Source organism: Emys orbicularis, chromosome 2 (genome assembly GCF_028017835.1).
Source record: "Emys orbicularis isolate rEmyOrb1 chromosome 2, rEmyOrb1.hap1, whole genome shotgun sequence".
Lineage (NCBI taxonomy): Eukaryota > Metazoa > Chordata > Testudines > Emydidae > Emys > Emys orbicularis.
The window spans coordinates 106,943,843-106,963,804 of NC_088684.1; the positions used below are offsets into that span (position 1 = coordinate 106,943,843).

A 19,962-nucleotide genomic window follows, 5' to 3' on the forward strand; every position below is an offset into this window, starting at 1 on the left:
AATTTTTTTAAATGAATTAAATGGCAAAAAGAGGAAAGATTTTTTTTCCATTTTACTGTATATAAAAAGCAAGAACTGGATGGGTCAATTTGCCTCGGCAAGAATGGCAAACTTTTTAAATACAGAGCCATGCCATATTTACATACATACATTAATTTAAAAAAAAGGAGGTAATGGTCATTTTGGAAAAAGTTGACCCCCTTGCATTTTATATTAAAGAATAAAAAATGTCAGTGATAACTCTCTATAATATTACTACTACTACTTGACCTCATACACTTTAAGGTTTTGGCTGCCCCTAAAGTTATTCTGTAAATGTTCTTTGCTTCAGAATGGTTGTGAAATTTTCAACACCTCACAACCTTCCTGATTGCATTTTGTGATGCACAATCCCACCCCTAGAGGTCATGAGCCACTGAGGATGAGAAACACTGCTCTAGCACAGTATAACTATACAACTTTCCACAGAGAAAAGAGTTTCTTCATCTGGGCTGAATGAGCTTACTTAATGTAGTAGTATGAGAGCTTTTATTAAATGTGTACTTCTTGAATAGTTATTGAATTTTTTAATCAGTTAGGCATTTGCCAAATATAAAGACTTACCTATGTTCTCAATGTATTACATTTCCCATTTGCAAAATATTCTTATTTCAGATTAATAATTTAAAACAGCAATACTGCACTTGTAACACCTGTTACTTTAATATCACTTTATAGCATAGGACAAAAAAATGCAGTTGGTTAGTTGCTTTGGTTTTTGAAAGGTTATGAACTGACAGCCCTGGAGACTGGAAACATGTTTTCATGAGAGAGGTACAGAATGGGGAGCAGAAAGCTTCCCCACACAGTCCCACCAGTGAGCCTGAACATTGACCTTATCTTCAGGCTCAAAAAAAGTACATTGGTCTCCATGTCTCTTCAGTCCTTGGTCTCTCTACCAAGACTGCAACAAGCTCAGAATTGGTGCCAATTACAGTGTGAACAATTGTCCACTAGGAATGGGACTGAGACCAACTCATTTTACATAGATCATTTAACTGCTTTCAGATCATGGTAACTTGATACATCTTAAATTAGAAAAAATAAATCAATGCTAGCTTCTTAAGCACAAACTTTCCTTTTCAGATATCATTTTCTTATATTAATGTCCTAGGTATTTTGTATGTCTGCCTTGTGCTACGAACTTTCCTGTTGCCTTGTTTGTTACATCCACGCTGGCAAAGGCAAGCCTTCTTCCTTGTTTCAAAATCTGAGCAGTGATCAATATCTCTTCCCCAATCTTAGCAGCAGACATGTATCTTGAATAAAAAACAGAACAATCGTTTTATACAACAACATGCTACAACTCAGGGAACATTCATCTGTTTAAAATAATTTTTTGAAGGAGCTACCAGAGTCAGTTTGCAGTTAACCCATTGCACCTTTTCACAAGCCTGAATCTTGCAGCTTCTCCTCGGGCAGAGTTCACACTAATGTTCCCACTGAAATTCCACACATGAGAAGATTATAGAATTTGGACTTTGTTACCTAAAGATAACTAAGGCATTAGACCAAACGTAATAAAAGAGGGAGCTTAAAGAACATTAGACTGCCTCAAATTAGTGTCTCGACCACTTGAGGATATTCCCAAACAGGATCTATACTGAGTTTATTAGAAGTTGTTCTTTCAGACTGCAGTTTGTCACTAAAGTGGTAGCTAGACCATGGAAGAGAAACTTAGCAGAATCCAGGCCCTGTTAGTAGAACACATTAAGATTTAACATTTGACAGTAAGCATGTTCAATACATACGTAATGTTCATATCCACACTGACCCCAGGCATTCCTCTTTCTGTGTGCAACAATGCTGCTGTTGACACTACGTCTACCAGTGTGGCAGTCAAACCTCCATGCAACGTGCCACCTCTGTTTGTGTGCTCCTCCTCTATTTTCATTTCACAAACAACCTTTCCAGGAGTTGCAGAAAGAACTGTCATCTGAACGAACAGAAATGAGGAACAAAATTCTATTAATTCAAAATCTCAATAAGGGGAAACATACGGACAATTACAAGTCTAGTGATTGCTCTCAAAGTAAACAGATCAATTTGAAAGTAAATCTTGGTTCAGTTTTTAGACTAATGAGGGGAGGAGAAAAATAAAGAACTAAAACGTTATGGTTTAAGTGTCAAGTCAGATGTTTCTATAAATCTCCAGTTGCAAATTGTTTCCCTAGGGAAATATATACCTCCTATAAAAACAAATATGCACACTGTATGCAGTGTTGGGGTGCCATGTCGGTTCCAGGATATTGAAGAGACAAGATGGGTGAGTAATGGCTTTTACTGGACCAACTTCACCTAAAGAAGAGCTCTGTGTAGACTCAAAAGCTTGTCTCTCTCGCCAACAGAAGTTGATTCAATAAAAGATACTACCTCACCCATCTTGTGTCTCAAATATGCGCTCCGTCAGTTTATTGTAATCATCTTGAGCTTTCAGTAGTTGTTTGAGACAAACTCTGCTGAACTCTTATTAAAAATGGAAAGTTGACTTGTCTGACTTTATACCTGACATAAAACTAATGGAAAGTTACTACTAAGTGTTTGCTTTGATTTTTCCCCACATGACATTGTTGGCTAGCACAGTTGCTCAGCCTCTTGTTGACAGAATGAGAATCAGCAACACGTGAGTAATCCTTAAAGTGAAGCAATGTCAGTTAATATTTAAATAATGGAACTAAATCAGTATTTTGAAAGGAATACTTTGAAATGTTAGCCCAACATATTCAAGGCTTCACCACAGGAAAATTTAAGTATTGTACTACTAGTATTAAGTAGTGTACTACTATAAGTACACTAGTATAACTCCCTGTGTTGAACTCTTATTCTGAGAATAAAAATGCCCACATGGGAAGATATTGAGTAACTATAGCAGAATAATTATGTGGGTAAATTTCCCCATGCAGACAAGCGCCAGGAGGAGAGTTAATTGATTCTAATGCCTAGAAGTTGTTAATCTACAGCATTTAAAATACATTCCCCTAATTCCAGTTGGAACAACTGAAAGTTTTGCATATTTCAAAGTGAGAACAATAGACATAAGGTGCCCCACAAAAATGGAAAAAGTAGTTTCTGTAACTATATTCATCCCTGCAAAATTATTTTTTAAATAGATCATTCAAAGTGGCTTTAGGATGAAATGTCACAGAGGTGGAAATACTAAGTTATTTCAGTAAGAGATTCTTACTATACATTTGGAAGTAGTAATATTTTACTAAAGATGGCATATGTATGTCCTATTTTTGAGGAATATATTCATAACATTATCAGTTCACTATTGATTGGTATCACCAAAACAGATTTTAAAAAAACCCTAAAATGGAGTCCAAAGGTATGTCTGTATTAGAAACATTACAGTGGTGTAGGCGCACCACAGTAGAGAAGACATTTAACTACAGCCACTGAAGGAGTTCTTTTGTTGCCGTAGTAAATCCACCTCTCCGAGAGAAAAATTCTTCCATCAATCTAGCGCTGTCTATACTGGGGATTAGGCCGGTTTAACGATGTCTCTCGGGGTGTGAATTTTTTACACCTCTGATCGGCATAGCTAGGTCAACCTAAATTTTAGATGTAGACCAGGCCTCAGCTACTGCTATAAAGCCCCTTTTTACAAAACAGAGAGGTATTATAGCTATTGTGAAATAACATTTTAAACAACCTCTCCTGTGTTATCACCTAGTCTGAGGAGAAGAATACTGATTATTAAAAATCCTAACCTGAACAATCCAAACCATCTGTCGCTCCTGACCTTTACAAAAGCCTCAGGGGACAACGTATTTTGGAAAGTCAGGGTTCTAGAAAAACAATTTTACTTTCAGTACAAATGTCAGATGGAGGCCTAAATACAAATTCTGGATATCACGGGATCAGACATCGGGTGTTTAGAAAGTCAGGATTCTGTCTAAACATTTCATTGCATCCCACCCCTTTTTCTGTATACTGGCTAATCAGGACTAGATCCTACAAACCCTTATTTGCAAGAGTAGGCCTAAATCATGCAACTGGTCCCACTGAATTCTCATCTGAGGAAGCAGTACTCATGTGAGAGCTTGCAGGATCATACTCTTTGGCCTTGATTTTGCAATTGCATCTCCTAGAATGGACAGCCCTCTTCCACAACCCTATGGATTTAAATTGAGAAGATCCAACTGGGATTTTAGTTTGTAAGCCTCTCAAGACAGTGACTGTGTGCTGCATATATATAGGCTTAGAACAATGGTTTTCAACCTTTTTTCATTCGTGGACCTCTAAAAAATTTCAAATGGAGGTACAGACCCCTTTAGAAATTTTAGACATAGTCTGCAGACCACAGGTTTTAAAACACTGTTCTATATTAACACCAACCTTTCGCTGACTCCTTAGACATAGGGTATGTCTTCACTACCCGCCGATTCGGCGGGTAGTAATCGATCTATCGGGGATTGATTTATCGCGTCTCGTCTAGATGCGATAAATCGATCCCCGAACGCGCTCCCCGTCGACTCCGGAACTCCACCAGGGCGAGAGGCGGAAGCGGAGTCGACGGGGGAGCCGCGACCATCGATCCCGTGCCGTGAGGACGGGAGATAAGTCGATCTAAGATACGTCGACTTCAGCTATGCTATTCTCGTAGCTGAAGTTGCATATCTTAGATTGATCCCCCCCCAGTGTAGACCAGCCCATAGTCTATAGACCCACAAGGGTCTATAGACCACAGGTTCAAACCCACTAACTTGGATGGATTGGATTTTTACTGATAAAATATTTCCATCCATAATAATCAAAATTTACAGATAAATAAAGCAAGAAAAATGCTGCTAGAGAATTTAGAGTATGACTTCAAGTTATTTACCTTCCATACTTTGACATGTTTTGTTGACATGAGCTTTAACTTTTTGAATCTCAACAGCTACATTAAATAATCATTGTTTAACCGCCCTCGTAATTTCCCACAACTGTGAAAATTTAAATATAGAAAGATGCTTTAAAATAAAGATTAATACTATCCATCAAAATTATACAAAAAAATCAAATTCTGCCAAACCTACATATCTATATACATATTTACACACAAATTGCTGATACACTTTGGAGGATGCACTCCTCATATAACAAGTGCTATGCAACTGCCAAGCATCAATCCTACCTACAACTATACCTTACTCAACACCCGATCAAAGTTGGATGAGCTCAGCAGGCTGTTCATCATCTCCCGGAAGGAGTGCATCGTGAGGGAGCTCATGGTTTAAAGACTGGTTGCGACGTCCTTTTTCCGCAGAGTGACCGGCGTGGGACACCTGCTCCTACCAGCTGGGAAGAGTCCCCTGGAACTGGGAGCACCTAGTGAGTTCTGTGGGGCTGGGAGCAGCTGCAGCAACAAGAGGCCGGGTGACCTCCAATACACGCAGCGCTTCACCACGTTCCACAGGCCGAACGTTCGCGGCCCTTGTTCCCACCTTCACGGAGGTCACGCACGCGCGCCCCCCGCTGGGCTCGTGGGACCCCGTGGGGCGGGGCTTGAGCTCGCTGCCCCCCTCACCCCCCAACGCCGAGCTTGGAACGTGAGTCTGCTAGCAGGGCCACTGGGATTGGGTGCGTGCTGCGCAGGCGCGTTGCTTGGAGGCGGCCGGGAGAGGGCAGGACGCGGGGCCATGGAGGGGGGGAGCGCAGCGGAGGGGCTGCTGGAGCAGCGGCCCGAGGAGGAGAGGAGTCTGCAGCCGGAGCCGCCCCAGGAGGAGGTGGAGGCGCTGCCCGGGCCCCAGGAGGAGGCGGCGGAGGCGCTGCCCGGGCCCCAGGAGGAGGCGGAGACGCTGCCCCTGGCGAAGCGTAGGAAGCTCCTGTGCGCCGAGTTCGCCTCCATCACCAGCAGCGACCTGGCCCTGGCTCGCTGCTGCCTGGCGGACAACGACTGGCACATGCAGGTGGGGGCCGGGCCGGGCGCGGGACGGGCTGGGGGCTGCCGCTGCGCCGGGCCCTGACTCCCGCTCCTTTGCTTTCCAGAGGGCGCTGAACTCCTACTTCGAGCCGCCCGTGGACCAGCGAGACGAGGGCGGGAGGCCCCCGGCCCGCGCCCCGCCGGAGACCTGGTGAGCGAGGCCGCGGGGGCGGGGACTGAAGCTCGCAGGGAAGGCGGCACTGGCAGCCGCGACCCGGCCCAGCACCCACCTCATCTGCCTCGCTCCCCCCCCCCCCCCCCTTGGCCAGCGCCTTGCAGCTGCAGGGCGGGCTCCGCGGCCAGGCTCTGCTTCGCTAGCGTTGCTGATGCTGCTCGTCCCCCGCCGTGAAGCCCCTTCCCAAAGGCGAGGCGCGTCTCAAAATCCACCCCCGTGTGAGGCTCGCAGGCTCTGATTGCCCTCCCGTACATCGTGTGTCTGTGTCTATCAGTGAGCTGCCTGCCCCCAAGTCCGGTTTGTTTTATATATCCCTGCACAACAGCATATGTGCGGACTCCCCTAGAATCATAGAATATCAGGGTTGGAAGAGACCTCAGGAGGGCATCTAGTCCAATCCCCTGCTCAAAGCAGGACCAACACCAACTTAGGCCTTGGCTACACTCGCGGATTCACAGCGCTGCCGCGGCAGCGCTGTGAAGCGTGAGTGTAGTCGCGCCGCCAGCGCTGCTCTCTCGCAGCACTGCAAGTACTCCACCTCTCCGAGGGGAATAGCTTGCAGCGCTGCGAGGGAGCGTGCAGTGCTGCAGGCGCTGATTACACTGGCGCTTTACAGCGCTGCACTCGCTGCGCTCAGGGGGTGTGTTTTTTTTCACACCCCTCCGCGCAGCAAGTGCAGCGCTGTGAATTGCCAGTGTAGCCAAGGCCTAAATCATCCCAGCCAGGGCTTTGTCAAGCCTGACCTTAAAAACCTCTAAAGGAGGAGATTCCACCACCTCCCTAGGTAACCCATTCCAGTGCTTCACCATCCTCCTAGTGAAACAGTTGTGTTAAGATGGTTTCCACCAGCTTAACTTAAATCACAATCAAGCCCTTTAAAAAACGGAAAACATTAATTACAACTACATACTAAACACACCTCAGTGGTTTGAGCATTGGCCTGCTAAACCCAGGGTTGTGAGTTCAATCCTTGAGGGGGCCATTTAGGGAACTGGGGTAAAAATCTGTCTGGGGATTGGTCCTGCTTTGAGCAGGGGGTTGGACTAGATGACCTCCTGAGGTCCTTTCCAACCCTGATATTCTATGATTGACGCATATGTTTTCAGTCAGTGTATTTAATTTAGATGTTTTTAAATTAGAGATTAATTCATGTTAATTTTTGCAGTATGTTCAATAATTGGTTTTTAGTTGGGGAGGTCTAAAAATGTCTTGCTTTTAGAAGATGGAAGTTACTGCAGGGGAATGCTCTGTTTACTGAAAGCAACATTTTAAATATTCTTTCTAGCATTGACTTGACTGCTGATGTTACTACTAGTAGTGCTGGAGTCAACAACACAGACTGCAGGCAACAAGAAGATGACAGCAGGTTCTCTTTACTTACCTGGAATATTGATGGTCTGGATCTAGGAAATCAACAAGACAGAGCTAGAGGAGTCTGCTCTTATTTAGCATTGTAAGTATTGTTATCTCCTTTATAAGTCAGTTTAATATTTGGACTCTGAAGTGTCGTATCTTATTTGAAGTATCTATAGAATGTATACCCCCAAAGTATCCAAGCACCAAATACAGATATACTATAATACAGAAATTTGATAATGTGTGTAATTCTAAACTAGTTTGACTAGAAGCTGTAATTTGGTTGGCCAAAAGAGGTTCTGAACCTAATTTCTCAAAATATGCAGGCTTTGGTACTAAAAGCCTTTTTGCCAGCTAGTCACTGTAACATATAACTTTTTTAAAATAAGCATAATTGATATTAAATGTCTAGCTATAGTAATGAGTCAGGAGGTTGTGGGTTTGAAATAATAGATTATAACGTCAGGAAATGCAAATGCTGTGCTTCCAGTAACAGTATTAACTTGACCATGTTGCACAACTTGCATTATTTTATGGTGTATAGTCTAAGACAAAGCATAAAAAGGTCACTCACAAAAAGAAAAACAGGAATACAAAATCCTGATTACATATAAAGTGGCTGAGTTGACATTACTGTTCTCTTGTTTCCATATTACTTGTAATTTGAACTGTGCAATCTGAACATGAAACATGGGGGTTGCATTTATTTTCCATATTTTTTTTTAAATGTTAGCAGCTAAATAGTCCCATTGCATTGGAGAAAATTTTTCTTTGCTGAGGTGAGTGGGGTTGGGAACAGGGAGTTCCCACCTTAAAAATGCTGCTGTTCAACAGTCTTCAGTTGGTCTATTGTGATGGCTTTGCAGTGGATAACTTTAGAACCATTTGTGTAAAATGAAAACCTAAAATTTGCAGGATAGGTAGAATGCAGTAAAAATTGTGAAGACACACTAAAACTGCAGAGTTGATGACTATTTTTAGTTAAATCTGTGCTAACCCGTAAAATGGATGGATTACACTCACATAGGTGTAATCCTTGCCTATATTGGTTTAGCTTAATATTGTAATTTAGCAGTGCAAACTAAACCAATTAAAACAAATTAACCCTTTAGATACATTTAAATTGGTTTATCAGGTCAGTTTTAAATGGATAACTAAACTGGTGCAATTTTTCGTGGATAGACAAGGCCCTGTTTTCCCTTCATGTAAATTATCCCAGTACCAAATCCTGTACCTGCTTGGAGCATGTTTACATAAAAATAGTGACAGGCTGCTGCCTGTGTCCTGTCTACATGAATGCTCCCAGTGTTGCTAGTAACAAGAGAGCCACCGATGATAATGCAACAGAAGGAGATTTTTAAAAAAGGTCTAGTGTAGACAAGGCTAAGGAGAGCAATTGCCCTTTACTTGTCAGTCTGGACTGGGAGATTGGGTGTTGATATCACAAAGGTGATGGGTGTTAATTGGACTCTCCTAGAAATCTTAGGTCTTCTAAATATGCTCTGAAGCTATATTTTCAGTCACTAACTGAAATTCCCCCACGTGCATAAAATTAGACATGCTGCGAGATCCAGATCTACGTGAGAAAATGAGGCCCCCTTATTAGTAACTTGTTGGTAAAATACAGATTTGAATCTTATTTTTTCCCTCCAAATATGGTGGCATGTTTACATGCCAACAAACGTGACAGAGCTTCTTTGGAAACCATCGTAGCCACTTCACATGTTTAAAAAAACCAGCTCTACACCCAGAACCTTACTCTTTACATTTGTCATTACAATGCAAAAAACTGTGTCTGCTTTAAAAGTTGTATTGTAAACTTGTCTTGCTGATTTCAGATACAGTCCAGATGTGGTGTTTTTACAGGAGGTTGTTCCACCATACTTGAGTTACCTACAGAAGAGAGCAGTCAGTTACACAATCATTCCAGGTAAAAAAAAGGAAGGCCTAAAAAATTGAGAAATCTGCTTCAAATGGATAGAAGAAGCAAGAAATGTTATTCTTTTCTACTCACTAGCTTGTTAATACCCCTCTGACCATTGGTAGAAGCGAAAAGGAAAAAAAGGAGGGGAAAGAATCAGTGAAATGGATTTCCTTGGCTTCTAAATTCTGGAATCTAGTTTGATGCAAATTATAAATGAATATATTAACTGTCACTTTCTTCTGGCTTTTTTTCTTTTAGAAAGGCAGATTTTAAGTTTAAGGACAGAGTCAAAATTAATTCATTTTTTCCGATCTTTTACTATTAATGAAAATAGCTACATGTATGGATTAGGATAAGAAATGTGCACCCTGAAAAGATCTCTGTGAAAATATATAATTCTTCTGTATGAAGGGATGGATGAATACAGTGCATGCAGCACTGAACTTTTCTTTCATTTCCTTATTCCTCTTTAGGTAATATAGATGGTTATTTCACTGCCATAATGCTGAAAAAATCAAGAGTGAAGTTTTTAAGGCAAGAAATAATACCTTTCCCAACAACTTCCATGATGAGAAATCTATTAGTTGTGCATGTAAGTGGGTCACTATATGTTACAAAGCAGTTGAATGTCTAATTTAAGGGGACAAATCTTTGTTAGTCTGGAGTTAAGGTTGTAAATATGGGTACTAAATCTGAAGGGAAAAAGCATCAACAGGACATTATAATTTAAGAGAAAAGATAACATGAAAAGTAGGACATTTAGATTTGAAGTCTCCAATAAAAACACTAAAAGGATGCATCAAACAATTTTAACTGTACTCTTACACAAACCTATGCTCTTAACAAATCATGCTACCCCCAACAAATGTGTATTATATAGGTCACATTACTCCATTTTCCTGTACCATTCTCAACCCACCATGTGTCATGTACTCAGAGATTATCCCTCACTTCACGCTCCCGCAACAAGAGAGATCTTCAGTGTTGTACCTCTTAGGTTTCATATACATACCAAAGATCTATGAAATTCCACTGTACCTTCTCATTGAATTTTCCCCACATCAGACACTGGCTGTTGTTTAACCATTTAAATGGTTAAACTCCGATCCTGTGGTAAGTCTATTCTGCTGCGGTCTTCTTAAACCTCAAATACTGTTGTCCTTAGTCTTAGGGTATGTCTACACTACGAAATTAGGTCGAATTTATAGAAGCCGGTTTTATAGAAATCGGTTTTATACAGTCGATTGTGTGTGTGTCCACATAAAATGCTCTAAGTGCATTAAGTTGGCGGACCGCATCCACAGTACCGAGGCTAGCGTCGACTTCCGGAGCGTTGCACTGTGGGTAGCTATCCCACAGTTCCCGCAGTCTCCGCCGCCCATTGGACTTCTGGGTTGAGATCCCAATGCCTGATGATGCAAAAACAGTGTCGCGGGGGGTTCTGGGTACATGTCGTCAGGCCCCTCCCTCTCCGTCAGAGCAACGGCCGACAATCGATTCGCGCCTTTTTACCTGGGTTACCTGTGCAGACAACATACCACGGCAAGCATGGAGCCCGCTCAGCTCAGCTCACCGTCACCATATGTCATCTGGGTGCCGGTAGACGTGGTACTGCATTGCTACACAGCAGCAGCTAATTGCCTTTTGGCTGTAGACGGTGCAGTATGACTGGTAGCCGTCATCGGCTATCTGGGTGCTGGCAGACGTGGGGCTGCATTGCTATACAGCAGCAGCTCCTTGCCTTTTGGCAGTAGATGGTGTATTACGACTGGTATCCATCGTCGTCGTATTCCTCAGTGAGTTCGATCAGAGGCACCTGGGCAGACATGTTTTGTCTCCTGGAGACTCAGTCCTGCCGGCAGTCCTATTGAACCGTCTTGACGATGATGGCTAGCAGTCGTAGTACAGCATCTTCTGCCAAGCACCCAGAAGATGCCGATGGCTATCAGTCATGCTGCACCATCTGCTGCCAGCTTAAGATGTAAAAAATAGATGGACCAGATTTGTTCTGTATTCATTTGCTTCCCCCTCCCTCCGTGAAATCAACGGCCTGCTAAACCCAGGGTTTTGAGTTCAATCTTTGGGGGGGCCATTCTGTGTGACAGTTGTTTGTGTTTCTCCCTGATGCACAGCCACCTTTGTTGATTTTAATTCCCTGTACCTGTAAGCCATGTTGTCACTCGCCCCTCCCTCCCTCCGTCAGACAATAGTTTCGCGCCTTTTTTCAGCCCAGACGCCATAGCACTGGGATCATGGAGCCCGCTCAGATCACCGCGGCAATTATGAGCACTATGAACACCACGCGCATTGTCCTGGAGCATATGCAGAGCCAGAACATGCCAAAGCAAAACCAGGCGAGGAGGCGATTGCAGCGCGGCGACGAGAGTGATGAGGAAATTGACATGGACATAGACCTCTCACAAAGTACAGGCCCCAGCAATGTGCAAATCATGGTGTTACTGGGGCAGGTTCATGCTGTGGAACGCCGATTCTGGGCCCGGGAAACAAGCACAGACTAGTGAGACCTCATCGTGTTGCAGGTGTGGGACGATTCCCAGTGGCTTCGAAACTTTTGCATGCGTAAGGGCACTTTCATGGAACTTTGTGACTTGCTTTCCCCTGCCCTGAAGCGCCAGAATACCAGGATGAGAGCAGCCCTCACAGTTGAGAAGCGAGTGGCGATAGCCCTGTGGAAGCTTGCAACGCCAGACAGCTACCGGTCAGTCAGGAATCAATTTGGAGTGGGCAAATCTACTGTGGGGGCTGCTGTGATCCAAGTAGGCAACGCAATCAAAGACCTGCTGATATCAAGGGTAGTGACTCTGGGAAACGTGCAGGTCATAGTGGATGGCTTTGCTGCAATGGGATTCCCAAACTGTGGTGGGGCGATAGATGGAACCCATATCCCTATCTTGTCACCGGAGCACCAAGCCACCGAGTACATAAACCGCAAGGGGTACTTTTCAATGCTGCTGCAAGCCCTGGTGGATCACAAGGGATGTTTCACTAACATCAACGTGGGATGGCCGGGAAAGGTACATGATGCTCGCGTCTTCAGGAACTCTGGTCTGTTTCAAAAGCTGGAGGAAGGGACTTTCTTCCCAGACCAGAAAATAACCGTTGGGGATGTTGAAATGGTTATCCTTGGGGACCCAGCCTACCCCTTAATGCCATGGCTCATGAAGCCGTACACAGGCAGCCTGGACAGTAGTCAGGACCTGTTCAACTATAGGCTGAGCAAGTGCCAAATGGTTGTGAAATGTGCATTTGGACGTTTAAAAGCGCGCTGGCGCAGTTTACTGACTCGGATAGACCTCAGCGAAGCCAATATTCCAATTGTTATTGCTGCTTGCTGTGCGCTCCACAATATCTGTGAGAGTAAGGGGGAGACATTTATGGCGGGGTGGGAGGTTGAGGCAAATCGCCTGGCCGCTGATTACGCGCAGCCAGACACCAGGGCGGTTAGAGGAGCACAGCAGGGCACAGTGCGCATCAGAGAAGCTTTGAAAACGAGTTTTGTGACTGGCCAGGCTACGGTGTGAAACTTCTGTTTGTTTCTCCTTGATGAACCCTTCCCCCCTCCCCCCCCCGATTCACTCTACTTCCCTGTAAACTAACCACCCTCCCCTCCCCCCTTTGAGCACCGCTTGCAGAGGCAATAAAGTCATTGTTACTTCACATTCATGCATTCTTTATTAATTCATCACACAACTAGGGGGATAACTGCCAAGGTAGCCCGGGAGGGGTGGGGGAGGAGGGAAGGAAAAGGACACACTGCAGTTCAAAACTTTAACACTTATTGAAGGCCAGCCTTCTGATGCTCGGGCAATCATCTGGGGTGGAGTGACTGGGTGGCCAGAGGCGCGCGCCCCCCGCCCCCCCCCCCCACCGCGTTCTTGGGCGTCTGGGTGAGGAGGCTATGGAACTTGGGGAGGAGGGCTGTTGGTTACACAGGGGCTGTAGCGGCGGTCTCTGCTCCTGCTGCCTTTCCTGCAGCTCAACCATACGCTGGAGCATATCAGTTTGATGCTCCAGCAGCCAGAGCATCGACTCTTGCTGTCTGTCAGCAAGCTGACGCCACCTATCCTCTTCAGCCCGCTACTTGCTCTCTTCAGCCCGCGATTCAGCCCGCCACTTCTCCTCTCGTTCATATTGTGCTTTTTTGCACTCTGACATTGACTGCCTCCACGCATTCTGCTGTGCTCTGTCAGCGTGGGAGGACATCTGGAGCTCCGAGAACATGTCATCCCGCGTCCTCCGTTTTCTCTTTCTAATCTTCACTAGCCTAGTGAAGGAGAAACATTTGCAGCTGGTGGAGGAGAAGGGAGAGGTGTAAAAAAGACACATTTTAGAGAACAATGGGTACACTCTTTCATGTTAAATTTTGTTGTTCACATTACACAGCACATGTGCTTTCGTAACAAGGTCGCATTTTTCCTTTTATATTGAGGGCCTGCCGGTTTGGTGTGAGAGAGATCACTCACGCAGTGCCAGGCAACAGATTTCGGCTAGCAGGCAGCCGTGGTAAGCCACAGTCTTTTGGCTTTTTTAACCTTCTTAACATGTAGGAATGGTTTCAAACAGTAGCGCCCTCATTTCCCATACCAAGCACCCATTGGGTTGGCCATTTAAAATGGGTTTGCAATGTAAAAGGAGGGGCTGCGGTTTCCGGGTTAACATGCAGCACAAACCCAACTACCCCCCACCCCCACCCAATTCTCTGGGATGATCACCTCCCCCCTCCCCCCTACCGCGTGGCTAACAGCGGGGAAAATTTCTGTTCAGCCGAGCAGGAACGGGCACCTCTGAATGTCCCCTTAATAAAATCACCCCATTTCAACCAGGTGACCGTGAATGATATCACTCTCCTGAGGATAACAAAGAGAGATAAGGAATGGATGTTGTCTGCATGCCAGCAAACACCGGGACCATAAGCTGCCATGCTTTGTTATGCAATGATTCCAGACTACGTGCTACTGGCCTGGCGTGGTAAAGTGTCCTACCATGGCGGACGGGATAAGGCAGCCCTTCCCAGAAACCTTTTGCAAAGGCTTTGGGAGTACATGAAGGAGAGCTTTCTGGAGATGTCCCTGGAGGATTTCCGCTCCATCCCCATACACGTTAACAGACTTTTCCAGTAGCTGTACTGGCCGCGATTGCCAGGGCAAATTAATCATCAATCATTAAACACGCTTGCTTTTAAACCATGTGTAATATTTACAAAGGTACACTCACCAGAGGTCCCTTGTGTGCCCTCAGGGTCTGGGAGCACGCCTTGGGTGAGTTCGGGGGTTACTGGTTCCAGGTCCAGGGTGATAAACATATCCTGGCTGTTGGGGAAACCGGTTTCTCTGCTTCCTTGCTGTGAGCTATCTTCATTGTCTTCATCATCATCTTCCTCGTACCCCGAACCCGCTTCCCTGTTGTGTGATTCTCCATTGATGGAGTCAAAGCACACGGTTGGGGTAGTGGTGGCTGCACCCCCTAGCATGGCATGCAGCTCCGCGTAGAAGCGGCATGTTTGTGGCTCTGCCCCGGACCTTCCGTTTGCCTCTCTGGCTTTGTGGTAGGCTTGCCTTAGCTCCTTAATTTTCACGTGGCACTGCTGTGCGTCCCTGTTATGGCCTCTGTCCTTCATGGCCTTTGAGACTTTTTCTAATATTTTGCCATTTCGTTTACTGCTACGGAGTTCAGCTAGCACTGATTCATCTCCCCATATGGCGAGCAGATCCCGTACCTCCCGTTCTGTCCATGCTGGAGCTCTTTTGCGATCCTGGGACTCCATCATGGTTACCTGTGCTGATGAGCTCTGCATGGTCACCTGTGCTCTCCACGCTGGGCAAACAGGAAATGAAATTCAAAAGTTCGCGGGGCTTTTCCTGTCTACCTGGTCAGTGCATCTGAGTTGAGAGTGTTGTCCAGAGCGGTCACAATGAAGCACTGTGGGATAGCTCCCGGAGGCCAATAACGTCGAGTTCCGTCCACACTACCCCAAATCTGACCCGCAAAGGCCGATTTTAGCGCTAATCCCCTTGTCCCAGGTGGAGTAAAGAAACCGGTTTAAATGGCCCTTTAAGTCGAAAAAAAGGGCTTCGTCGTGTGGACGTGTCCAGGCTTAATTCGATTTAACGCTTAACGCTGCTAAATTCGACCTAAACTCGTAGTGTAGACCAGGCCTGAGTAAGTTAAGAATAGGTATATATTAAGTTGTCCTCAACTGCTGGTAGACCTGCAAAGTACACAACGTCTGGTATGTCCCCAGCTGCAATATGCACTGGTGTTGTAGCTGTGTCGGTCCCAGGATATTAGACAGACAAGGTGGCTGTGGTAATATCTGTTGTTAGACCAATTTCTGTTTGGTGACAAAGACAAGCTCTTCTTCAGGTCTGGCAAATATACTCAAAGGGTATGTCTGTACTGCAATTAAAAACCCGTGGTTACCCAGTGTCAGCTGACTCAGACTTGCAGGGCTTAGGCTGCGCGACTGTTTAGTTGCGGTGTAATTTGGGCTTAGACTGGAGCCAGGGTTCTACAACCCTTCAAGCCTGAATGTCTACATCTCAATTGAACAGCCCCTTAGCCTAAGCCCAAGTCAGCTGGCACGGGCCAGCCATAGTTTTTAATTGCAGTATAGACATACTCGGGTATCCTAGCTAAGTACAAGGTGGAACAGATTGTTTAGCATAAGTAGTTAACACATATTTCAAGGGACCATTCATGGTGAAGTGGCCTGTTAATACCCCTTCTGACAAAGGGTTTAGCTGTCATACTTGCCAGACCTGAGCTTTTTACACAGAGGGAGCATAAGATGACAAGAAAAGAAGGGCAAAGTTAGATTATTTGGGATACCTTAGCTCTGCATTTATATACTTTAAGAAAACCAAAACCACCCAGATAGTGTAAACTAGAACCTAAACTTTTGACTTTCCTAATAGGCAGATGTGTGTTGGTTTTTTAAAAATACATCTTGTTAATTTTTTCCTTTCAGTTACTGATGCATATTTACAACCTTTCTGTCTTTCAAATAGTTGTATATACACCTCAGACTTTTCAGAAAAATATTCTACCTTGGTATAAGATAATACATGTTAAATTTTGGGCAGACTTGTTTCACTTGGGTTGGAGTAGAGGTCAGCATTGGCTTTTTAACCGAAAGCCACCTTCAGTATTAAGCGTGGAGTGGTTAGCATGGCTCTGGAATAAAAAGTTGAAAATTCTGCCCTCATAAAGGAACTCTAAAAACGGTTGCTCTTGTCTTGCTCAGCAAAATATCCTGAAAGATTTTAGGGTGAGGAGTATTTCTTGCCATATATAAGCTGTGAACTGAACCGGATTTGAATTCTTAGTTAAAAATCAACGTTTAAGCCTGCTGCTAGTGGCACATTCACTGTCAAAAACCTCACTTATGACAGCAGAATTAGAGAGGCCCAATATCAAGTTGTAAATCACTTCTATCCTGTATAACAGCAGTTTTAACAAGCAGAAGAATGTTTCTGTTCAATATTTGAACAGTACGTTTTGTCTTTGGCCTTCAACTTTGTTCCATGACATATGATTTAATGTTTCTCTCTTTGTCTAACAGGTGAATATATCTGGTAATGAACTCTGCCTTATGACTTCCCATCTAGAGAGCACAAAAGGTCATGCCAAGGAACGCCTAAACCAACTGAGGCAGGTGTTAAAGACAATGCAGGAGGCATCAGAGTCAACTACCGTTATATTCGGAGGGGATACAAACCTAAGAGACCACGAGGTGAATAGCAGTAAACCACTTAGAATTATTTTGAGGACAAACCACCATGGTGAACTCTACTGGGGGGTTTCGTTTCCTTTCTTTTTGTAGGGTACAGTGACTTCCCCATAAATCAGTCATACGTGACAGAGATGTTGAGCTTTCTACCCTCATACATGCACAGGTGTGCCTCCTAGGGTATTTCTACACAGCAAAGAAAAACCCACGGCCGGCCCGTGCCGGCTGACAGGATTCAGCCTGCGGGGCTGTTTCATTGCTGTGTAGACTTCTGGGCTCAGGCTGGAACCCAAGCTCTGGGACCTTCCCACCTCATAGGCTGCTATTGCTTGGGCTCAGGCTGGAGCCCAGACATCTACACAGTAATGAAACAGGACTGAGTAGTCTTGCATGATCAGGTTTAATCACTTAAAAATGCAGTGGTTTCTTACACACACTTTGGTTTGGAAAGTGCAACATGAACAGTAAGTGTCTTAAGTGGTTTATATTTTTATATTTCTGAAATTCTTGAGGGGCTATCCTATTCTAAATTGTGGTTTAGTAGTTGTGATTTCCTGTTGTGGCCGGTGCTGTGCAGAAAAACAATATGCTGTAATATCTAAATTCTAGGGTTCAGCAAATGATTGTCATGCATATCACATTAAAGGCATTAGTGGGTATAATGTTCCATTTTTCTCTCTTTAGGTTACTCAAGTAGGTGGCTTACCTAACAATATTTTGGACATATGGGAATTTTTGGGCAAACCAGGGCACTGCCGTTATACATGGGACACAAACTGCAATTCTAACCTGGATGCAAGTTACAAATGTAAGTTCCGATTTGATCGCATATTCTTCAGAACTGCAGCAGAAGGGGGACAAATTATTCCACGGAGTTTGGACTTAATTGGACTAGAAAAATTAGACTGCGGTAGATTTCCCAGCGATCACTGGGGTCTTCTGTGTGATTTTGATGTGATACTATAAAGAAAACAAAGCTTTTAAAGTCTGTGTATTATTGCAAAAGCTCTTAAATTTTTTAACCTTTGGATTTCACAAAAATTAAATTCTAAGCTTACATAATATTTATTTTACAATCCTAAGGAGTTTTACCCACTCATTTAATATCTGCTGGGATGACTGTATAGTAAAAAGCCAAAACCTTTTTATTTTCTTTGTATGCATTCTAGCAGACTTTTTAAAAATATATTTTAATGTGGCAATAAAGTACAGAAATACAAAATAAAATCCATTTTTAAATGGAAGAGACAAAAACAATCTCAAATATAATCCATCAAAGAATTAAAGCATTGTCATTCACGCTCTTTTTCTTTTATCACTTTTTGTTGTAATAGTCTCAATAAATAGATTGTAAATTTGTTTAGTGTAAATGTCTTGTTTCTTTCGTGGCTAATGCCATAATCACTGTCTTATTTCTCATAAGGCACCTAGTATCATCTCACGTAACTCAGGACATTTCAGTGTAATTCAGAGTTCTATCTTAAAGGATAACATTGGCGTTTTCAGAAGGATGAATAGATGTAAACAAAACAAAAAAAATAGTTCAATAAACAACTGAAATATTTCACAGAATGGCTTTAAAAACTGGAGATATTGGATGATAAACTTCTTCAGTCGTCCATCTTACAATAGACATATGGAAGTTATGCTCTTGGGCTATTAAATAGCTCACTTCATCAATCTAGATATGAGGGAGAGGCATGTTTTAAAACACGAGAACAAATGTTGGTAACTTTTGATAATTATCTGTTGTAAGATTTCTTAAATCCCTGGAGTGAATTTACCTTTCTGAGCATTCCTCCTTCATCTAGTGCACTTCTGCTGCCACATTTTCATCAACAGAATGTTCTCTTCTATGTAAAGCTGGAGGAGTCAGAAAGTGTAATTGAATTTTATTTCATGCTCTCCAAAAGAAAGAGCAAACAGAAGAGGTTTGTTTGTTTTGTTTTTAGGGTGTGCATAATTAACCACTTGGAGGACATTTTATGGAAGTACAAAGTATCAAGCTATGTGATAACTAAGGGCTAAAGTTCAGAATACTGAGTGAAGGTGGAGAACACTGTGGAGCTATGGATATAGCCTTTTATTAAATAGATATAGAAGCCTTTTATTAAATCAGTTTAGCTGAACTTGTGGGTAATGTACATCATTCCAAAGATGAGGGAAACTTCAGAGGTGGCAAATGCATGCAACACCTCAGAAAAGGGGATGTAAGGGAATCTAAATTAGTGTTGCGTACCGTGAGGGGATAAGAAGCAAGGGCCAGATTTTCAAAGGTATTTAGTGCCTATAGGTGTAGACAGGGAGTTAGGCACCTAACAGGATTTTCAAAAGCACCTATGTGCCTATCTGCATCTTTAGGCAACCAAATACTTGAAAAATCTGGCTGTATGTCTTGTGTAAGCACATATGTAGATCCCACTAAAATCAGTAGGATTAGTCATATGCTTAGACGAAACACAGGTGTAAGTGTTTGCAGGATTTGGGCCTTAGTCTCTGCCCTGGGTTTAACGCTTAATGTTCAGGACACAGATTCTGTTTCTGTGAGACTCATCCATGAGCTTTGAGGGTATGTCTACGCTGCAGTTAGACACCCACGACTGGCCAGTGTCAGCTGACTCAGATTCGTGGGGCTTGGGCTAAGGGGCTGTTTAACCACGTAGATGTTCAGCCTTGGCCTGGAGCCTGGGCTCTAGGACCCTGTGAGGCACCTCAGTTAAATAGCCCCTTAGCCTGAGCCAATTGTAATGTAGACATACCCTGAGGGGAGCAGGGCCTAATATCCTCAGTATTTGCGTCTTCCATTG

General features: G+C 43.8%; 2 protein-coding genes across 3 annotated transcripts; one reads left to right on the forward strand and one right to left on the reverse strand.

Annotated features, from left to right (window-relative positions):
- On the reverse strand, positions 1-5,523 carry ACOT13 (acyl-CoA thioesterase 13). Of its 2 annotated transcripts, none has more exons than XM_065399195.1 (3): positions 5,174-5,523; positions 1,791-1,975; positions 1-1,298 (listed from the first exon to the last, which is right to left on the reverse strand). In XM_065399195.1, exons 1-3 carry the CDS (start codon positions 5,255-5,257, stop codon positions 1,142-1,144), a joined length of 426 nt encoding a protein of 141 aa, XP_065255267.1. In that variant the 5' UTR covers positions 5,258-5,523; the 3' UTR covers positions 1-1,141. The 2 variants fall into 2 exon arrangements, with proteins under 2 accessions (XP_065255267.1, XP_065255269.1); XM_065399197.1 differs by having other exon boundaries at positions 5,179-5,213.
- Positions 5,524-5,666: 143 nt separating this feature from the next.
- TDP2 (tyrosyl-DNA phosphodiesterase 2) lies at positions 5,667-18,514 on the forward strand. Its single transcript, XM_065399080.1, has 7 exons — positions 5,667-5,936; positions 6,016-6,101; positions 7,411-7,578; positions 9,320-9,411; positions 9,879-9,997; positions 16,988-17,158; positions 17,840-18,514. The coding sequence occupies exons 1-7, from the start codon at positions 5,667-5,669 to the stop codon at positions 18,119-18,121; spliced, it is 1,188 nt and encodes a 395-aa protein (XP_065255152.1). The 3' UTR covers positions 18,122-18,514.
- Positions 18,515-19,962: the final 1,448 nt, after the last annotated feature.